General features: G+C 36.6%; 1 protein-coding gene across 1 annotated transcript; it reads left to right on the top strand.

Annotated features, from left to right (window-relative positions):
- The first annotated feature begins 3,079 nt into the window (after positions 1–3,079).
- Positions 3,080–14,258, top strand: cnga4 (cyclic nucleotide gated channel alpha 4). The gene is made up of 7 exons (XM_015394528.1): positions 3,080–3,280; positions 6,764–6,865; positions 6,969–7,075; positions 9,649–10,232; positions 10,335–10,580; positions 12,406–12,571; positions 13,220–14,258. Exons 1-7 carry the CDS (start codon positions 3,129–3,131, stop codon positions 14,008–14,010), a joined length of 2,148 nt encoding a protein of 715 aa, XP_015250014.1. The 5' UTR covers positions 3,080–3,128; the 3' UTR covers positions 14,011–14,258.
- The last annotated feature ends 2,605 nt before the right edge of the window (positions 14,259–16,863 follow it).

The following is a 16,863-nucleotide window of genomic DNA, read 5'->3' as shown; positions in this document are numbered from 1 at the left end:
GGTCCAACCTGTTACTAGCATGGGGTACCTAATAAAGTGGCTGGTGAGTGTATGTTTCCATTTAGATTTTTTAACCAAAACCCTGTGCATTATTTAGTCCTTCACTGCAGCTCAGACATGATTTTGGAACCATTTGAAGTCAGAGCTGCAAAACCTTTTCAATAGGTAAATCTTTGGTTATTCTATTTAGGTAGACTTTGATCTTCCTATTTGATCCTTTTTAAGTGTTCTAATCTGTTATATCTCTGAATGCATTGATACATTTTTTTTTTTTTCATACACGTGTTAACATGTTGGGGGAGTTTAAGGCCATGCTCCAGATTAACAGAGAGTTTCCGGTCATTGCAGGCGCCACAATCCCTGCTGCTGCCTTGCCTTTAACTCGCAGCAGATTTTTCTTCCTTAACAAAAGCAATCGTTCTGGGGCTGTTGCTCCCCTGTAGCCATTACTCATGTTCTTGCTGATGGTATCTTCAATAAAGTTTAGCACCTGATGGTGGCGTCATGTAAAGTAACCCTGGCTGGATGTTGTGGGGCAGGAGGTCGAGATGGTCTAGTGTCCTTTAGGCTGGACAAATTTGGCAGGTGGGGATCGTTGCTACCCCCCATGGGAAGAGGTTTGCATGGCTGGCAGATGATCATACACGCCTTGATCATTTTAATCTATATATCATCGCCTCCATAGTTCATGAGACAAAAAACTCTTCTTCCCAAGATCTTAAAGGCAGCTGGAGCACAACAGTGTTCCCATATAGGGCAATGCTGCTGAGGCTTCAGGGCAACTCCAACCACTTGAGATAGACTACATAAATGAAAAGCACTATGAATAATATTTATTATCATTATAATTTAAGAATTAAACTTTATTGTAATTTTGTATACACTGAGTGTATACAAAACAAAATTAAGTTGTTTACAGCTTACCAGAGTGAAATGAACACTACCATTTATAAAGCGCAGCAATATTAAACCAGTTTAAAAAGAATAGTAGTGCAAAAGGGGATCAATATGGAAGGTTCAGTGCAATTCAAAATAAATATCATACAAAATGCAGTATAACATTCAGTTGTGTCCTATTTAAAAATATTATAAAAGCTGCCATGTTGGTGCTGCAAAACAATGTTGCGAGTGTGATGCAGAATCCAGTTTAGAGTTCAACAGTCTTATGGGAGTGCGGGAAAAGCTGTTGCAGAACCTGCTGATTGCAGATGTTGCAAAGCCTCTTCCTAGAGGGCAGCAGGGAGAACAGTCCATGGTGGGGGTGTGAGGGGTCTTTGAGGATGTTACAGGCTCGAGACACTGAGAGCTGGTATGAAATGTCTTTAATGGAGGGAAGAGGAGCCCCGATGATCTTCTCTGCTGTTCTCTCCACTCTTCTCACCTTCTTTTAGTCTGAGGCGCTGCAGCCTCCACACAGTGAGACAGGTGATCAGAACGCTCTCTATGGTGCTTCTGTAGAAGGTGGTGAGGATGGGTGGGGGCAGGTGGTCTCTCCTCATCCTCTGCAGGATGTACAAGCGCTTCTGACCAGTGAGGTGGTGTTTCCAGTCCAGGTGAGGGTGTCTGTGATGTGCACCCCCAGTAATTTGGTGCTGCTGACCACCTCTACAGCTGAGCTGTTGATCAGCAGTGGAGCGTGGTTAGGCCGGTTCTTCCTGTAGTCGACAATGATCTCCTTCTTCCTCTCCACATTCAGGATCAGGCACCAGCTGCTCCACCTCCTCTCTGTAGTCCCGTATTTAAATAACTTTTCTCATTATTACCACTAACTCTATTACTTGATCCTCGTCTTTCTTTCATTGCCACTCTCAAACTACCTCTAAAACACAGCACACCCTCTTATAACACTTGCAAAATAAAATAAAATGAAATAATTGCATGAGCAATTTAGCCCCACCTATCAGGGATATTTGAAGACCAGTCCCTTAAAAATGCACAGGAGAAATAGATACATAAATGCAAACTATCTGTTGATAACTGTTAATAGATTTATAATTTAAAATATTGATTTTGGTGTCCACACAGTTAAGGATTTCAGTCTATGAAAAGGTTTGGTCACTCCTGATAATATAAAACATTTTTATTTATTTATTGTTTGGATTTGATAAGTTTTATTTAGAATATTTACTTAGTTAAGACTGTGAAAAAAAAATTATTAGAATCTATTCCTTTTATGCATCTAGCAAACAATCTGAGTGTGAGATTTTTTGTTTCTTTATTGCACAAACGTATTCACTAAAGGAGAACATCTGCTAGATGTGAGGCTTATCTTCCTGATGCCTGAGAAGCTGTTTTAGATGTTTCTTAAGGAGCTAGACTCCTTTATTCAATATTATTTCAACAATTCTCCTGTTTGTGAAGAACCGGCTGCTCAATTTTAATTAGGATGTGTGTGAAACCCTCCATGTTTTCCTTTTGGTTCTTAAGTGTTGAGATAAATCCTTTGTCTTTCCACAACAAACAGAATATATGGACACTGTATCTGTTCTAGTCTTGCAAGGGTTAATAAATGCTGCCTAAATGAAGAAATCCAACCTTATTTCTTGTCAAATATTAACTTATGATTGGTATTTGTCAAACTTTGCAACAGTGATGCAAATGTTTCCTAGTTTCACCTTAATCTCTTTGCTTTAATTTTGCCTCTTCCATATATCATTTAATTCATCCTTAATTCATCCTTAGTAATGCTACAGTTTTTATGCTGCAGTTTGTGAAATCCTGTGAACCAGACATCATTACTTAACCTTTATTAAACTTTTTTTCTAATCTGCATACTTTAGCTTTTCCTGCTTTTAATATATTAATTTTGAGGAGAAAATGCAATGTGTTATTACCTTGACCTGTGGGTGGTTGCTTCATCAGCATGTTTTAGGATGGTCATTTCCTATTACATGGCTTTGTCTCTCTCAGCATTTGTTGTGTTTTAGTAGCTCAAAAAGAAGCGATAAAGACCTCCTTGTTTTTCTATGGGGAGGCAAGAATTCCCTGGGTATCTATGACATCTGTTGTTGTTTCCTTCCATAGAGACCAGCATCACTAGGCACTGCTCAGGTAGAGCACATTTGTTATCAGGTCTGTCCGACGCCAAGTGCCCGGGTTTGAAGCAAAGATAGAAAATACCTCTAAGAATGGATCATCTAGGTAACGTTAGAGTCAGGACAAACCGATGGCGAAGGCTGCTCAGGTGGCATCATGGACAAAAAATGAACGAGGAAGGCGAAGATGGAGGCAAGGATGGCGAGAAAAAGAGGTCATTTTGGAACATGAGGTTTGAATTCAAGTGAGTGATTGATAATGTTACTCAGCAAAAAGAATTATTGCAAATGAAAGTTTCTCATCTGATGCAGGATTTTAGCAACTCAACAAAAGCATGAGGAGGCTGTGACTTCATTTAAGTGCATATACTCTGGTTTTATCTCTTTTGAAGGAAGGAAGTCATTATCTACCTTTCTCAAAAATCTTTTTGACATTAAACTATGTTTTTGATAACATAAGTGAATAGGAAATAAACCGTATTAATAGTTTTTCCGGGTTCAAGTTGCTTTATTGTAATAAAAACAACGTAAATAAACTGTCTTTTAATTTGGCATATTGTTGTTATTTGTCACATTTACAAAAAAATCAGAAATACAAGGCGAGGTCAACCTTTTTAACCCTTTCAACTATTGTTTCAACTACAAAGCTCAATAGATTCTGTTAGAATTGTATATGATATTTCTAATTTAAAAGTGAAGTAATAGTAAAATTATAGCATTTTTTAAAAACCTTTACAGTGAAAGATTTGAAGGGAATCTACTTGTGGTAAGTAAGTAATGTTTATTTATATAGCACCTTTCACAGACATAGAGGTCACAAAGTGCTTCACAAAATAAAAATTAAAATAAAATACATTTACGGTCACAAAACAACAATTAAATGCCTTCTTAAACAGTTCACTCTTAAAAACATCAACAGAATCAAGTAAGTGCAAGGAAAGCGTTCCAGAGCGCCGGCGCCCATTTCCCCTGGTACTGTAACGAGTACGAGTTGTAATAATTCTATTACTACCACATCACTGCAAATACAGAAATAACTTTTTGGGATATTTCCTAACTAGAGCTGAACAATACTTCAATGGAGATATTGCAAAAGAAATCTATTCAACAACTTTAAACTGACATGTCCGATATTTAAATCTATATTGCAGCTTATTACTGCAGATTATTCTTTTATTTTTTGAAGCCAGTATTTCTAAAATGTTTTATTTGAGAAGTTTTATAAAATGGCAGAAAAATGTTATACATTTTTACAAGATTGTGTTGTGGGCATTCTTGGCTGTCTTCCTAAGGCTTTTATTTTGTTTATATAAGTATTAAAGTTATACTGTGTTGATTTAAATTAAGAAATATGTCATGACATAAGTTTTAGCTTTATCATTCAGTCCATGTCCCAAACAGCTTCAAGCATCTAGTAACTGTTTTTTTTCTACTTCTTTGCAAAAATAACTAAAGTGTTTTTCTGTAGATGAAGGGCATCTGCCAGAAACTGTTTTTAAATCCTGCCACAAATTAAAAAATAAGAACTTTGACTAGAGCATTCTAACACATGGATAATATTTGTATGCTGTTTTTTTTAATTAGTGTAATTTATCTTCTCTTCAACTCACAATTGTCTCTGTCTGAAATGAAGGAAAGCGACCCCACAGCATGATGCTGCCATCACCTTGTGGATGGCGCTTACTGGGTGATATGTTGCGTTTCTTAAGACACAATGGGTCTCATGCAAAAAACATTTCCGTATTCTTGTAACTTTCTCTTACTTGTTCTCCTTCTGTGGGCTTTTATGAATGTGACACGTCATATTCAACAAACATTCTTAACTTCAGTAAATGATTGTAAATTTGATGCTGTTTACCTGTGTGTAAATAAGCGCACATTCTTAAGAAATGGAAATCTGCAAAACCGAGGAGCTGCCATTAAGTTTAATGAAGGCAAGTCTCATTGCTAGAGGAATTTTGCTGAAATTTCTGTCCATTTTCTGTTCCTGATGTTATTTCAATAGTAGTTTGATGCATAGAGCTATTATTTTCACGAAATGACAACAAATTAAACCAGTTTCTCCTGGATACCAAGATACCAGCTGCAGGTGTAGTGACCGATAGTTCTGTCATCAGTAAATAAAAATTATATTTGTAATTTCAGAGTTGCATAATATATAATGATGCAACCTGAAAATGGACAATTGATTCTAAGTAACAACAAATTTTATCATTTAGTAACAAACTAGGTTTGGATAACAGCTGACTGATTGCACAAGACTCTTACATCAAGTCTGGAGCATTGTAAAATGTGCTTGTACCTGAGAGAAGATTAGGAATAAGAGAAAAATGTCAGGGCTCAGAACAGAGGACCCAGAATTCAAAGCAGACAGACAGACTGGTTTGTCAAAAGCATTTTTTATAAAACAAAGATCTGCAGTAACTAAAGGGACGTCTAAGGCAGGAAACTTTAGTCTTAAAGTTTAGTCTGTGTGCAGCGGAAGTGGTGAAAGCTCCCAAGAGATTCATAGACGTTGAAGCTTCAAAACTGCAGAACTGCATGACGAACAGACCCAAGCAGACAAAGGAAGGCAGGATTATCCGGAGGGAGAAGCCAAAGCCAAAGTGTCAAAGAGGTTCATAGAAGTCCAGGTCAAAAGATCAGAGATCCGAAGAGGCACCGAGGGAAATCCAGGTCGGCGTCAGGAAGCAAGTCCAAGTTTAGTCAACAGGCAGAATTCAGGAGGAGTCTGAAGACAGGTCAGGCAAACAGATCAGAATGGGAAGTCAGTCTTAGGGCTACACGGAGCAGGAATATCAGAACACAGTTAGGTATGCTGGAGAGCTCTCACCAAAGGCTTGAATAATCTTGCACTGACTTGGAGCAGGCAGGTTAAATAGAGACTGGAGCAGGTGAGACAGGTGATGAGAGACTGGGCGTAGCTAGATAGGTGAATGGAATGAACCATTAAGCCATTCAATCAGCAGCAAGATCATGACAAAAAAATGTGAATATGTTTCTTAAATTACTCATATGAAGGATTAAAGAAGGGATTTGTTCAAAAGAAATATTATTGCATGAGACCCAAAAATCTTATATAATCACCAAAATGTTTAACTTTGGTTGTATCTGACTAAAGTTCATTTTCCACATCGGTCCTTCACAAGGCTTGTGGAAACCTTTAACAGGAATTCTTTTGGCCTTCTTTTATGCCACCCTAATATCAAAGCCAGATTTGTTTCACCCCTGCTGAAAGTTCTCCCATCTGAGATGTAGATCACTGTAGCTCCTCCACGGTTACTATGGCCTTCTTTGTTGTTTCCTTGTTTAATAGTCGCTTTGTCTTGCATGTCCGTTTAGGTCATCAGCCATGTATTAGTGCATTTAGACTTCTGTCATACTATTTCCTATTTTGGATCAAATTGTGGTAAGGTAATATCTATCTATAATGTAAATTGACTTGAAAAGGCAAAAGCATTGTTTTTTTCCCCCCCAAATTTGGCATTCAGGAAATGTAATGGCTTCTCCTCTTCATCGGAATCATACGTTCACATCAAATCCTAAATTAATACATGACAGTTTTACAGTTAATATGAAAAAAAAAGGCCAGAAGGTAGAAGAACATTTGCAAGTCACGTTATATTTAGGATGTATTTGATCAAACTATTACTCAAGACTTAATGAAATTAGATAAGAATCAAAAGTAATTTTTCCTGTTTGTTATTCCTTTATTGTTTCCCTCTTAGTTGGAGAGAGTGGACTGTTGATCCTGCAGAGACCTTTTATTACGTCTGGTTACAGGTGATGATTGTGCCCATTGTTTACAACTGGGTAATAATCATTTTAAGGTAAATAATGGCAATGAAAGGCACATCAAAAATTCATAACACAACGATTTGTAGTAAACAGATATCATTTGATGCTAAGGACTGCTGGTTGTTATTTTATCAGGACCTGCTTCACATCGATTGGGCTGAACTACCTCCCTGTGTGGCTCACATTGGACTATCTGTCAGACCTGATGTATGCTGCTGATATGGCCATCACTCTTCATACTGGTAAACACACTTCCTCCGATCTGATTATTACTCAGTCTCCAAAGTCAAATGTAAACAAACATTTAACATGCAACAAAAAAAAGCACCATAATAAATCAACAGAGTATCTAGATGCAATAAATCTATAATTTATACTTTAATTTTTGTTGCTATAAAACATCGTTTAAAGATTTGAGGTCTTGTATTTCTCATATTTCCTTTTTAGGTATCAAATGGTTCGGTTTTAGGAAGTGAGCTTAGCCAAAATGCCAGATACAGTCATTTTTTATTAATTAATCTTCAGTTAAAACAATAAAACATTTTCTAAGCCCAATTAATCTCTAAATAGAAATAAAAAAAAAAGAGATTTAAAATGCAATTTAAAAATATGATAAAAATAGAACTATTGTAAGGGTTGATTAATGCCAGATTTTATTAAACATTTAATGAATGAGAATTTTTTTGTCTGTTAAAGGATTTCAGGTTAAGATGTATAAAAAGCCTTAAAATAAAAGAATATACTGGAAAAAAAAACAGCTCTAAATGGTAAACTCTAGATTTGTTTTTTTTGTCCTCATCCACCTTTTTTCAGTTGTTGCCACTTCAAATCATCAAAATTAAATGAAATAAACATTTGAATGCATCAGTCTGTGTGCAATGAATAAATATAATGTACAAGTTACACCTTTTGAATGCAATTACTGAAATAAATCAAGTTTTTTAAAAATATTCTAATTTACTGGCTTTTACCTGTATATAATTAGTTTTTTCCTTGTGGGGCTAATTTACCACATTCAGAATCAGCAGTTCCTTTCTTAAAAACAGGAGGGCAGCAGTCATTCTTAAATGGAGTGTCCTAACTTATCTGACATTTTAATCGTTAGTATTTTAACTATAAAATCACTAGAAAAATACATTAATTTATTATTCACATCAATGCAGTAAAGTTAATTATATTTTCAAACTAACTATTGTGTTTTATGGGGTGAATGAAAAGCTATGTGCCTTGCAGCCACATTGGAGTCTCCCATGTGATTACACATAATACCTGTTCAGCCCATTCAATGTGTATTATTATGTAGAAACATAATTTTTTGTTGTTGTTGTTTCTGAAATCTACTCTGTGTTGTGTGATTTATTTAGAACAATCCTGATTTGCTCGTTTGATTGGAGTGATTAGTGTAGATTAACGCTAATGGAATCGAACCCGGAACCTTCTTGCTGCAAGGCAGCAGTACTACCCATTGTGCAGCCCCTGGGGATTCATATTAAACAAAAAGAACAATAATGTGAATAATTTATTCATGACTAGTTTTTTTTTTATTTACTGGCTGCACTATTGAAGTAAAAAATGAAGAAAATGTGAAACAAGCCGTGTTGCCCAAGAAACATGTTCTAAAAACCACAAATATTTGCAGTCTCAGGACTTCTCAGACACAGATGTGAGCAATTAAATTGTAAACCTCTTAAACATACTATTGATTCTTTAAAACGTTTAACTTTTTTTTTTTTTTTTCCAGAACTCCCCTTCAATCCTGTGAATCAAACTTGTTGTTTTGTTCTCAAGTTAGAAAAGTACTAAAGGACCAATTTGTGATTACATTTACAACATAGTTTACAAAATCCTTTCACAGTGTGGCTTAAATGAGTTAATGTTTTTGTCTAGCTGTAGCCTAATAACATGGGTACATAAACTTAGTGAGTAAAAGCAGATCTAATTAAGGAATGATAATGCAGCTAACAGGCTAATGTTATAAAGTTTTAATAATAATAATAATAATTGAATTTTATTGATCTCACACTGAAGACATTTAGCTCTGCATTTAACCCATCCCTGTTGGGAGCAGTGGGCTACACCGCAAAAACGATCTAGAAATAAGTAAAGATTTCTTAAATTAAGTGTATTTACCCTTAATTTTAGTAGGTAAACAAGATGATCTGCCAATGAAATGAATATTTTTACTCTTAAAATAAGATAATTAGATAATATGCACTTGAAATAAGACAATGCAATTGTTTTTTTTCTTATTTTAAATGTAAATTGTCTTGTTCCATCTGTAAAGTGTCTCACTTACCTCCTCAATTCCAGACAAAATGCACTTATTTTAAGAAAAAATTACTTATTAAGATTTACATTTTTTGTACTGTGCCATTTGCAGCACCCGGAGAGCAGTGTGGGGTTAAGGGTCTTGCTCAGGGACCCAGTGTGCAGGCTGTGGGGATCTAACTGGGTATTTGCAAGTTTCTCAGAGCACAAGCGCACTGCTCTGACCACCAGGCCAGCACTCCCTAATTGATGGGTTGTGCTTGTCTAATCTTAAGAAAAAAAAAACATAATAATAATAATAATCAATCCAATTTGTACCGCACTTTTCATTAACAAAAATCTCAAAGTGCTACACAGTGCAAATAAAATCAAAGATAAAAATCAACCATAAAAATCAAGTGGAGGCAGAATAGGCTTGCTTAAATAAAAAAGTCTTCAAGCCTCTTTTAAAATCAATCAGTGGTTGTGCATTTGAGACTTATATAATTAAAAACTGGCTAATGTGATGATTTCATCTTTCCTGACAAACTTCCTTTTCACTCTGTAGGTTTCTTAGACCAAGGAATCCTCATCAAGGACCTGACTCGTTTGAGGAAACGCTACCTGCACTCTAAACGCTTTCTGTTTGATTTAGTTTCTCTGCTGCCAACTGACTTCCTCTACTTTGCCGTTGGTATTGAAACTCCCTTAGTGAGGGTCAACCGCCTCCTTCATATTCCACGACTCAGCGAGGCTTTAGACCGCATGGAGACCAGAACCTCCTACCCGAATACTTTCCGCATCACAAAGCTGATGATCTACATCTTTGTGCTGATCCACTGGAACGCCTGCCTCTACTTCGCACTATCCAGTTACATCGGCTTTGGAAGCGATCACTGGGTTTACCCCAACATCACTGAGCCGAGGTTTGCCTCCATGCGGCGCCAGTACTTGTACTGCTTCTGGTTCTCAGCCCAGATTTTCACCACTGTAGGAGACACCCCTCTGCCAAGCAGGGAGGAGGAGTACTTATTTATGATTGCAGACCTCCTCATTGCTGTGCTGGTGTTCGCATCAATCGTCGGTAATGTTGGGAACGTCATCACAAGCTTAAGGGACAGAGATAATGTATTTTTCCCCAACCATGAATTGGTGAGTTCCATGAGATAAAAAGATGTTTTTGTTTTTTTTCCAAATAATCAATACATCTGAAAGTAGCGCTCTAATATCTTCGATAACGTATTTTCCTTTCAGGTAAAAGCATACCTGCGTAGCCACCACATTAGCAAGGAGCTTCGACAACGCATCGACAACTGGTATCAGCATCTTCACATCAACAAGAAGATCATGCGGGAGAATGAAATCTTGCAGCAGCTTCCGTTACACATGAGAACCGATATCGCTGTCAGCGTCCACCTTCCAACACTTTCCAAAGTTACAATTTTCCAGAACTGTGAGAAAAGTCTGCTGGAGGAGCTGGTTCTGAAGCTCACACCTCAGGTCAGGGGGGCTGAGGTTTACATGCAGAAATCCACTGATATCTACATATAATTATCTACATGGCCACATGAATCTTTGGCTGTTTTGTTTTTACTGAACAGACAGAAACGAGCAAATATTATGGAGCATCTATAAGATCTGCTCTCTTGCAGCATCCGATTCGTCCCAGAAGCACCATTCGTACCATCGGCTCATTTGCACATGCGCAACCAGATATACATCCGGGTTAAATAATATAATTATGCTACTAAAATTAGTTTTTTCTATCCTTATCTCCCTAAAAAATTCCAATAAACATCTTTAAACAATATTTTATTAACTTTTTGAGACATTTTTGTTTCTTTTTATATTTTCTCCGTTAAACTGCTTGTCTGACCTCATTATCGGACATGCTCAGAGCAGACCGGCAAAATATGATTATCTGCATTTTAGTTGTTTCTTTATTTAGATTACGCACTATATACCATGATGTTTACATGAAAGGAAAACACAAAACTCAAAAAGAGTAGATGAATGTTTAAATCCAAAGCCAAAAAAGTTAGCTCCTGGAAGTAGCGTAGGATTCCATTTCCAGTACAGATCGTGCACAGACGCGTGATTAAACAGAATGGATTTTAAGGCATTTGTTTTCTCAATAAATACTTTATTAACCTTTAACACATTATAGTTTATTACGGCAATGTAACTATGGTTTAATTTACAAAATAAAATCAAAGGCAACCAGGATGTACATCAGGTTGCGCATGCATAAATGAGCTAATGGTACAGTTGGCCCTTTTGGCCCCTGTACTAAAAACATAATGCTAAATAAATTTAGAAGAAATAAATTATAATATGTGTTGGCAAAAAAAAGAAAAAATGCAATTGATAGATCCCTTTGACTAATTAATTCAATTAGTACAGTTGTATTTCAACAAGGATTAAAACATTAGGTTGTTGCACTTTTAGTTTCAGTCTTATTGAGGCATGATGACAATGTTCATCTGCTGCTTTCAGAGCTGGAAATGGTTCATTAATATGTTTAATTATGATTTTTTTTTCCCCCTTTGTATTGTGTCCTTATGAAAAAACACAGATCCCACCCTGCTCTGGTCCCCCTCGTAAATTTTGGTCTAGAACCACCTCTGGGTCAACAGGTTTTGGCTTTTTGGAAATTTCAAGTGTTTATTTTTACAGCCAGTAATCCTAAAAGTTCTAAATATTAATATAAGATAATAAAATGTATGTTAGTATAAAATGCAAAATCTGTAATCATTTAGTCTATGTTTTAAAACAATAGTGAAATCTATCTAGTATACCTTAATAACACTGCCTTGATAAGCTAATAATTAGTGATGGAACAAAAGGCAGCTTCTTTATTTTGTACAACAAATAAATCAGATTTAACTAAATTCAGTACATTCGACTACATTTAGTACATTTGGCAGGGAGCAATGTGCTTTTTTTTACATGGTAAGTTATTAATCATCATGAAAATATTTTAGAGCTTAAACAAAACTATTGCCTTGGTGCATATTTTGGGATTTTCAAGTAAGGACAAAGATTGCTGTTGAAATATACAAGCATTACATGTTCTAAGTGCTGTTATTTATAGTTAAATCAAAACATAAAATGTTCAGACATTGTAAGTTGGCTCATTGATCCATTTCCAATTATTTTCGTTTTTATTATCTTTTTCTCCTTTAATTTGGGTTCATTTGAACTAAACCAATTACAGTGCAGTTATTTTTCCCTGTGTAAAATACACTTGAACTAATGCAATTTATTATTCTGTTAACATGGTGTTGTTCCTTAAAGAACTTATCTTGTGGTTCTTATCTTGCAGGTGTTCAGCCCCGGCGAATATGTTTGCAGGAAGGGAGATGTCGGCCATGAGATGTATATCATCAAAGAGGGGAAGCTTGCAGTCGTAGCAGATGATGGGGTTACAGAATATGCAGTGCTGGGTGCAGGGAACTTCTTTGGAGAAATTAGTATCCTTAATATCAAAGGTAGGGAAAAAAAACTGCTGACTCTGTCATGATGATTAATAAACAAATGAATGTGTTCAAAGGAATCATATTTTCCTTTTCTGTGGACTAAACAAATGCATAGTAAACATACAATCACACAAAAAATTTAAATGTGCCTTTAAAGCAAAATGGCAAGATATATATATATATATATATATATATATATATATAGCTACATAAATGAGACTGCTTTAAATAAACTCAGAAACTGGGTGTGATACCAACATTGACCAGCAGATGGTGCTAAAGGGTCATGAAACAGAAGGTTTTGTCTAATGAGATGCAGGATGTAATTTCGAAAATAAACACTGTGGTTTAAAGCTAAGTCAGTTTTCTGCAACAAGGCACATTATAATACCACCAACAACACTTTCTTTTTAATTTATAGGCAAGAGTAAAATTTAAAGGCATCTATAGGATCTAAAAAGAGAGGAACAAAACACAAACAGATGTTGCAGGCATTTCAGAGGAATAAACTTGATTACTAAAGGTGTATTTCAATACCTGCAGGTGTTGATATCAGGACAAAATAAAATTATGGATTTTGTGTTAACTTGCAGGAAAATGTTATTTGAAATATTAAATCCTTGTCTTGTTTTAAGGAAATCTAACTTTTTTTAATTCAAGGCAACAAGTCAGGAAACCGCCGCACTGCCAACATCAAAAGCATCGGCCATTCTGACCTGTTCAGCTTGTCCAAAGAGGACCTCACTGATGTGCTGTCTGAGTTTCCTGCAGCCAAACGTCACCTAGAGGAGAAAGGCCGGCAGATCCTTGTCAAGATGGGCATGTTGGAGGAAAGGGCAGAGGTAGAGGAGGTGGAAGCTGAGAAGATTGAAGCAAAGATTAAAAGGCTAGAGAGGACTCTAGAAGATCTGCAGACCAAACTAGCACGCCTCATGATGGAGTTAGAGTCAAGCAACAAAAAGATGCAGGCCAGAGTGGAGCAGCTGGAGCTGCAGGTGGCTCTGCTGGAAACTCACCTGCCACATGATGGACAAGGAGGAGAGGAAGCCATGGGAAGAGAAGAGGGTGTTGGAGGAGAAGCAGACTGGGAGCGGGAGGAAGCAGAGGGAGAGGAGGAGGGGGATGCAGAAGAAAATGGGGAAAAAGAGGGAGCTGGCGATGATGGTGATGTGACCAAAGAAGGAGATGGTGAGAGCACTAAAAGTACTAAGGATGAAACAGAACGAGTAGTAGAGGGAAACAAATTTGATCTGAAGGAGCCAGACAATCTGATAGACAACATACATGATAAAGAGAAAATCTTGGGAAAAGGAGATGAAAGACCCGGTAAAGGTGATGGAGCCGAGACCGAACCAAGGGATGACAACCAATCCAGAGATGGAGAACTATTAGGGAGAAGAAGAAAGACCAAAGAAGACTCAGATGGAAAAGACAAGAAGGATTCAGATTAATGGTAAACAAAATGAACCAAACCAGACATTTGCTAAGAGCTGTATAGATGGCACTTTTTTTCTGAAAGTATGTTTTCCCATTAAGGGTCAAGAAAGTTTATTTGTATGGAGTGAATATTTAAGCTGCACAGTGGGTAGCATTGCTGCCTTGTAGCAAGAAGGTTCCGGGTTCGATTTCCGGCCCGGTGTCTTTTTTGCATGGAGTTTGCAGGTTTTCCCTGTGCATGCATAGGTTCTCTCAGGGTACTCCGGCTTTCAACAATCCAAAAACATCACTGTTAGGTTTAATTGGCTTCTCTAAATTCTCCTTAGGTGTGAGTGTGAATGGTGAATGTGAATCATACTGTTTGTCTTTGTGTTGCCCTGCGATGGACTGGGGAAGAAAGGATGGGTGGAGTGTATATTTTCTGATTTCCTTCAAAACAATGTTGTAATATATCTATTTTCCCTGGATGGCAGCATGTCAGGGTGTAGTTAATGTAACCTTACAGATGTTCAGTTTCTCACATGTTTACTTACCCTGTTGCAGATATTTACACTATTCTATTTCTTTATGTGTTATGCAATTTAATCTATACTAATTTTTCAAACTTTACATTTAATCTTTATTGATGTTACCAATGATTGTTTGCATTTCCAAAGATAAAAAAAACTGGTACAAAAGAACTGAAACTTAATTAAACCAGCTACCACACTGTTTATGATGTGCACTTTCTTCAATCTTGTTTTTGAGTTTCAAAATCTAAAGAAATCTATACTATTTAAATCTTATTTGATTAGAGCAAAAATGAAATAATATATTTCTAAATACTGTGCTACATTTTAAATCAGTTTGTGTCGCTGCATCCTACCTGTAATGTAGGATGTAGCTGAGCTTGTATGTTGTCCTGTGTTCTTATATGTCTTACTGTACTGCTGCCTCTTGGCCAGGTCTCCCTCGAGAAAGAGCTTTTATCTCAAGGGACTTCCTGGTAAAATAAAGGTAAAATAAAATAAAAAATGTTTTTTATTTATTTCATAAATACTTTAATCATTTTAAGTATTAATAACTTGGGAATTCTGGTTTATATAGAGATAATTGAATAAAATGAAACCCAAATGCTTTTCTGAAATGTAGTTATTTAATGTCATAGTTTGGTTTTATTTCATACCACCTTATGTTTTGGAATACTGTTGATTCTACAATTCCAAGTTCGTTTTTATTAAAACTTACACATGGAAAAGATTATGTTGAATATCATACAAAGCCAATTATGATCTTATTCTTTTATATAATGTCATATTTTAAATTGTAGGTCTTAAACATGCGGTCCATGAGCCCTAGGGGGTCCATAGAGGTACAGCATGGGGGTTGCAAAAGTTTTGGTTAATTAGACTTTTTTTTTTATTACCCCCTGCATTTTTTTCCGCTAATTTAAATCAAAAAAATTTGAATAGGGGTGGCAGGTCAAAAACTAATGTAGATTGAGGGATGGCTGAAAGCGGATAGGCGTCAGAACCTCATGGTCAATCTACACTGTTCCAACAGCAACGAGCACAACATCCATGTTTTCTAAATAAAGGCAAACTATACTTTCCTGCAGCTTTTACTATCAAATATATTAAATATATTTAAACATTCATGCTCTCTAAATAAAAAGTAGTGGACAAATTTTCTGGGGCGAACATCTTTCCCATTTTCATTATTTACTACTTCTACTTCAGAAGTTGTTCTGCATAAAATTAATATACTGGGACTAATATCTACATTAAATAGATTTTTAAGTTATTATTAAATTAGTTATTTATCTATGATTTCACTGAAGACTCCTAGATTACTTGCAGAGAATTTTCTCTTTACCCCATATAACACCAAACGTAGTTCTGAAGTGAGCATGAATTCTGTATATATCAACTTTAATGTTAGTATTTTGATGTGCATAATTAACCACAGCATATTAGCTGTTGAGTAATTCTTAATATATGAAAAATTTAGACTGAACATTCCCCCTGAGAGTATTACTGCTGCCACCATCTGTATTATGCTACGTTCACACCAAAAGCAGCAAAGGCAGCAGGAGCAGCTAGTTTACATGCAAAGTCAATGGTTCAAGGCGCAGCAAAAGCAAGCGCAGTGCGTCTGAGCATCTGACGCGTGCGACGCGCCGCAAACGTGCTGCTGCTTGAGTTGGAAAAATGTAACTTTTACTGCTCGATGTGCCGCATCAACCAATCAGAGAAGCTGATCTGGGAACTGGCAGGGAGACAGACACATCGCTGATGATACAGATCACTATGATCACTCCTCTGAAGCAGTTTATTAACACCTAAATTAACTTAAAATGCCAAAATCTGTCGGCAAAACATGTTCACTTTTATTATCCTGGTGCCTGCAAGTTTGGATTATGTACATGAAAAACGCTTTCCAGCCGCCATGGCAAAGAGGTGACCGGGTCAGAGGCTGCTGTTGAATGGGAATTCTACTGAAAGCGCCGGTACGTAGGGGTCTGAGCGGCTCCAACAGGGAAATAATATTTGAATGCAAAATGGTAATCTGGATGAACTGACTGCACAGATGATGCTTTCAGGTGGACTTTCTCACTTAAAAACATATTAAAACTACTTTATACCTACTGATCACAGCAGATATAGCTGCCATTGTTACAGGCAAAGGATAGGGTAGACCTACTTTAATATCGCGCGTGTCAGAATTAAACTTGTACAATCATTAAAAATGAAGCAGCGTGTGGGTTTTTGCTGCCTTTGCTGCTTTTGGTGTGAACGTAGCATTAGAGGGCGAAAAAAAATTATTGGGGTGGCCACAGGGGTGGACAATGATTGGCTAAGGGTGGCCATGGCCACCTCTGGCCCCCC

The sequence above is a fragment of the Cyprinodon variegatus genome, unplaced genomic scaffold (genome assembly GCF_000732505.1).
Source record: "Cyprinodon variegatus isolate N-32 unplaced genomic scaffold, C_variegatus-1.0 Scaffold691, whole genome shotgun sequence".
NCBI lineage: Eukaryota > Metazoa > Chordata > Actinopteri > Cyprinodontiformes > Cyprinodontidae > Cyprinodon > Cyprinodon variegatus.
The sequence above is the reverse complement of the archived record's forward strand: the minus strand, read 5'-3'. Positions and strand labels throughout refer to the sequence as shown.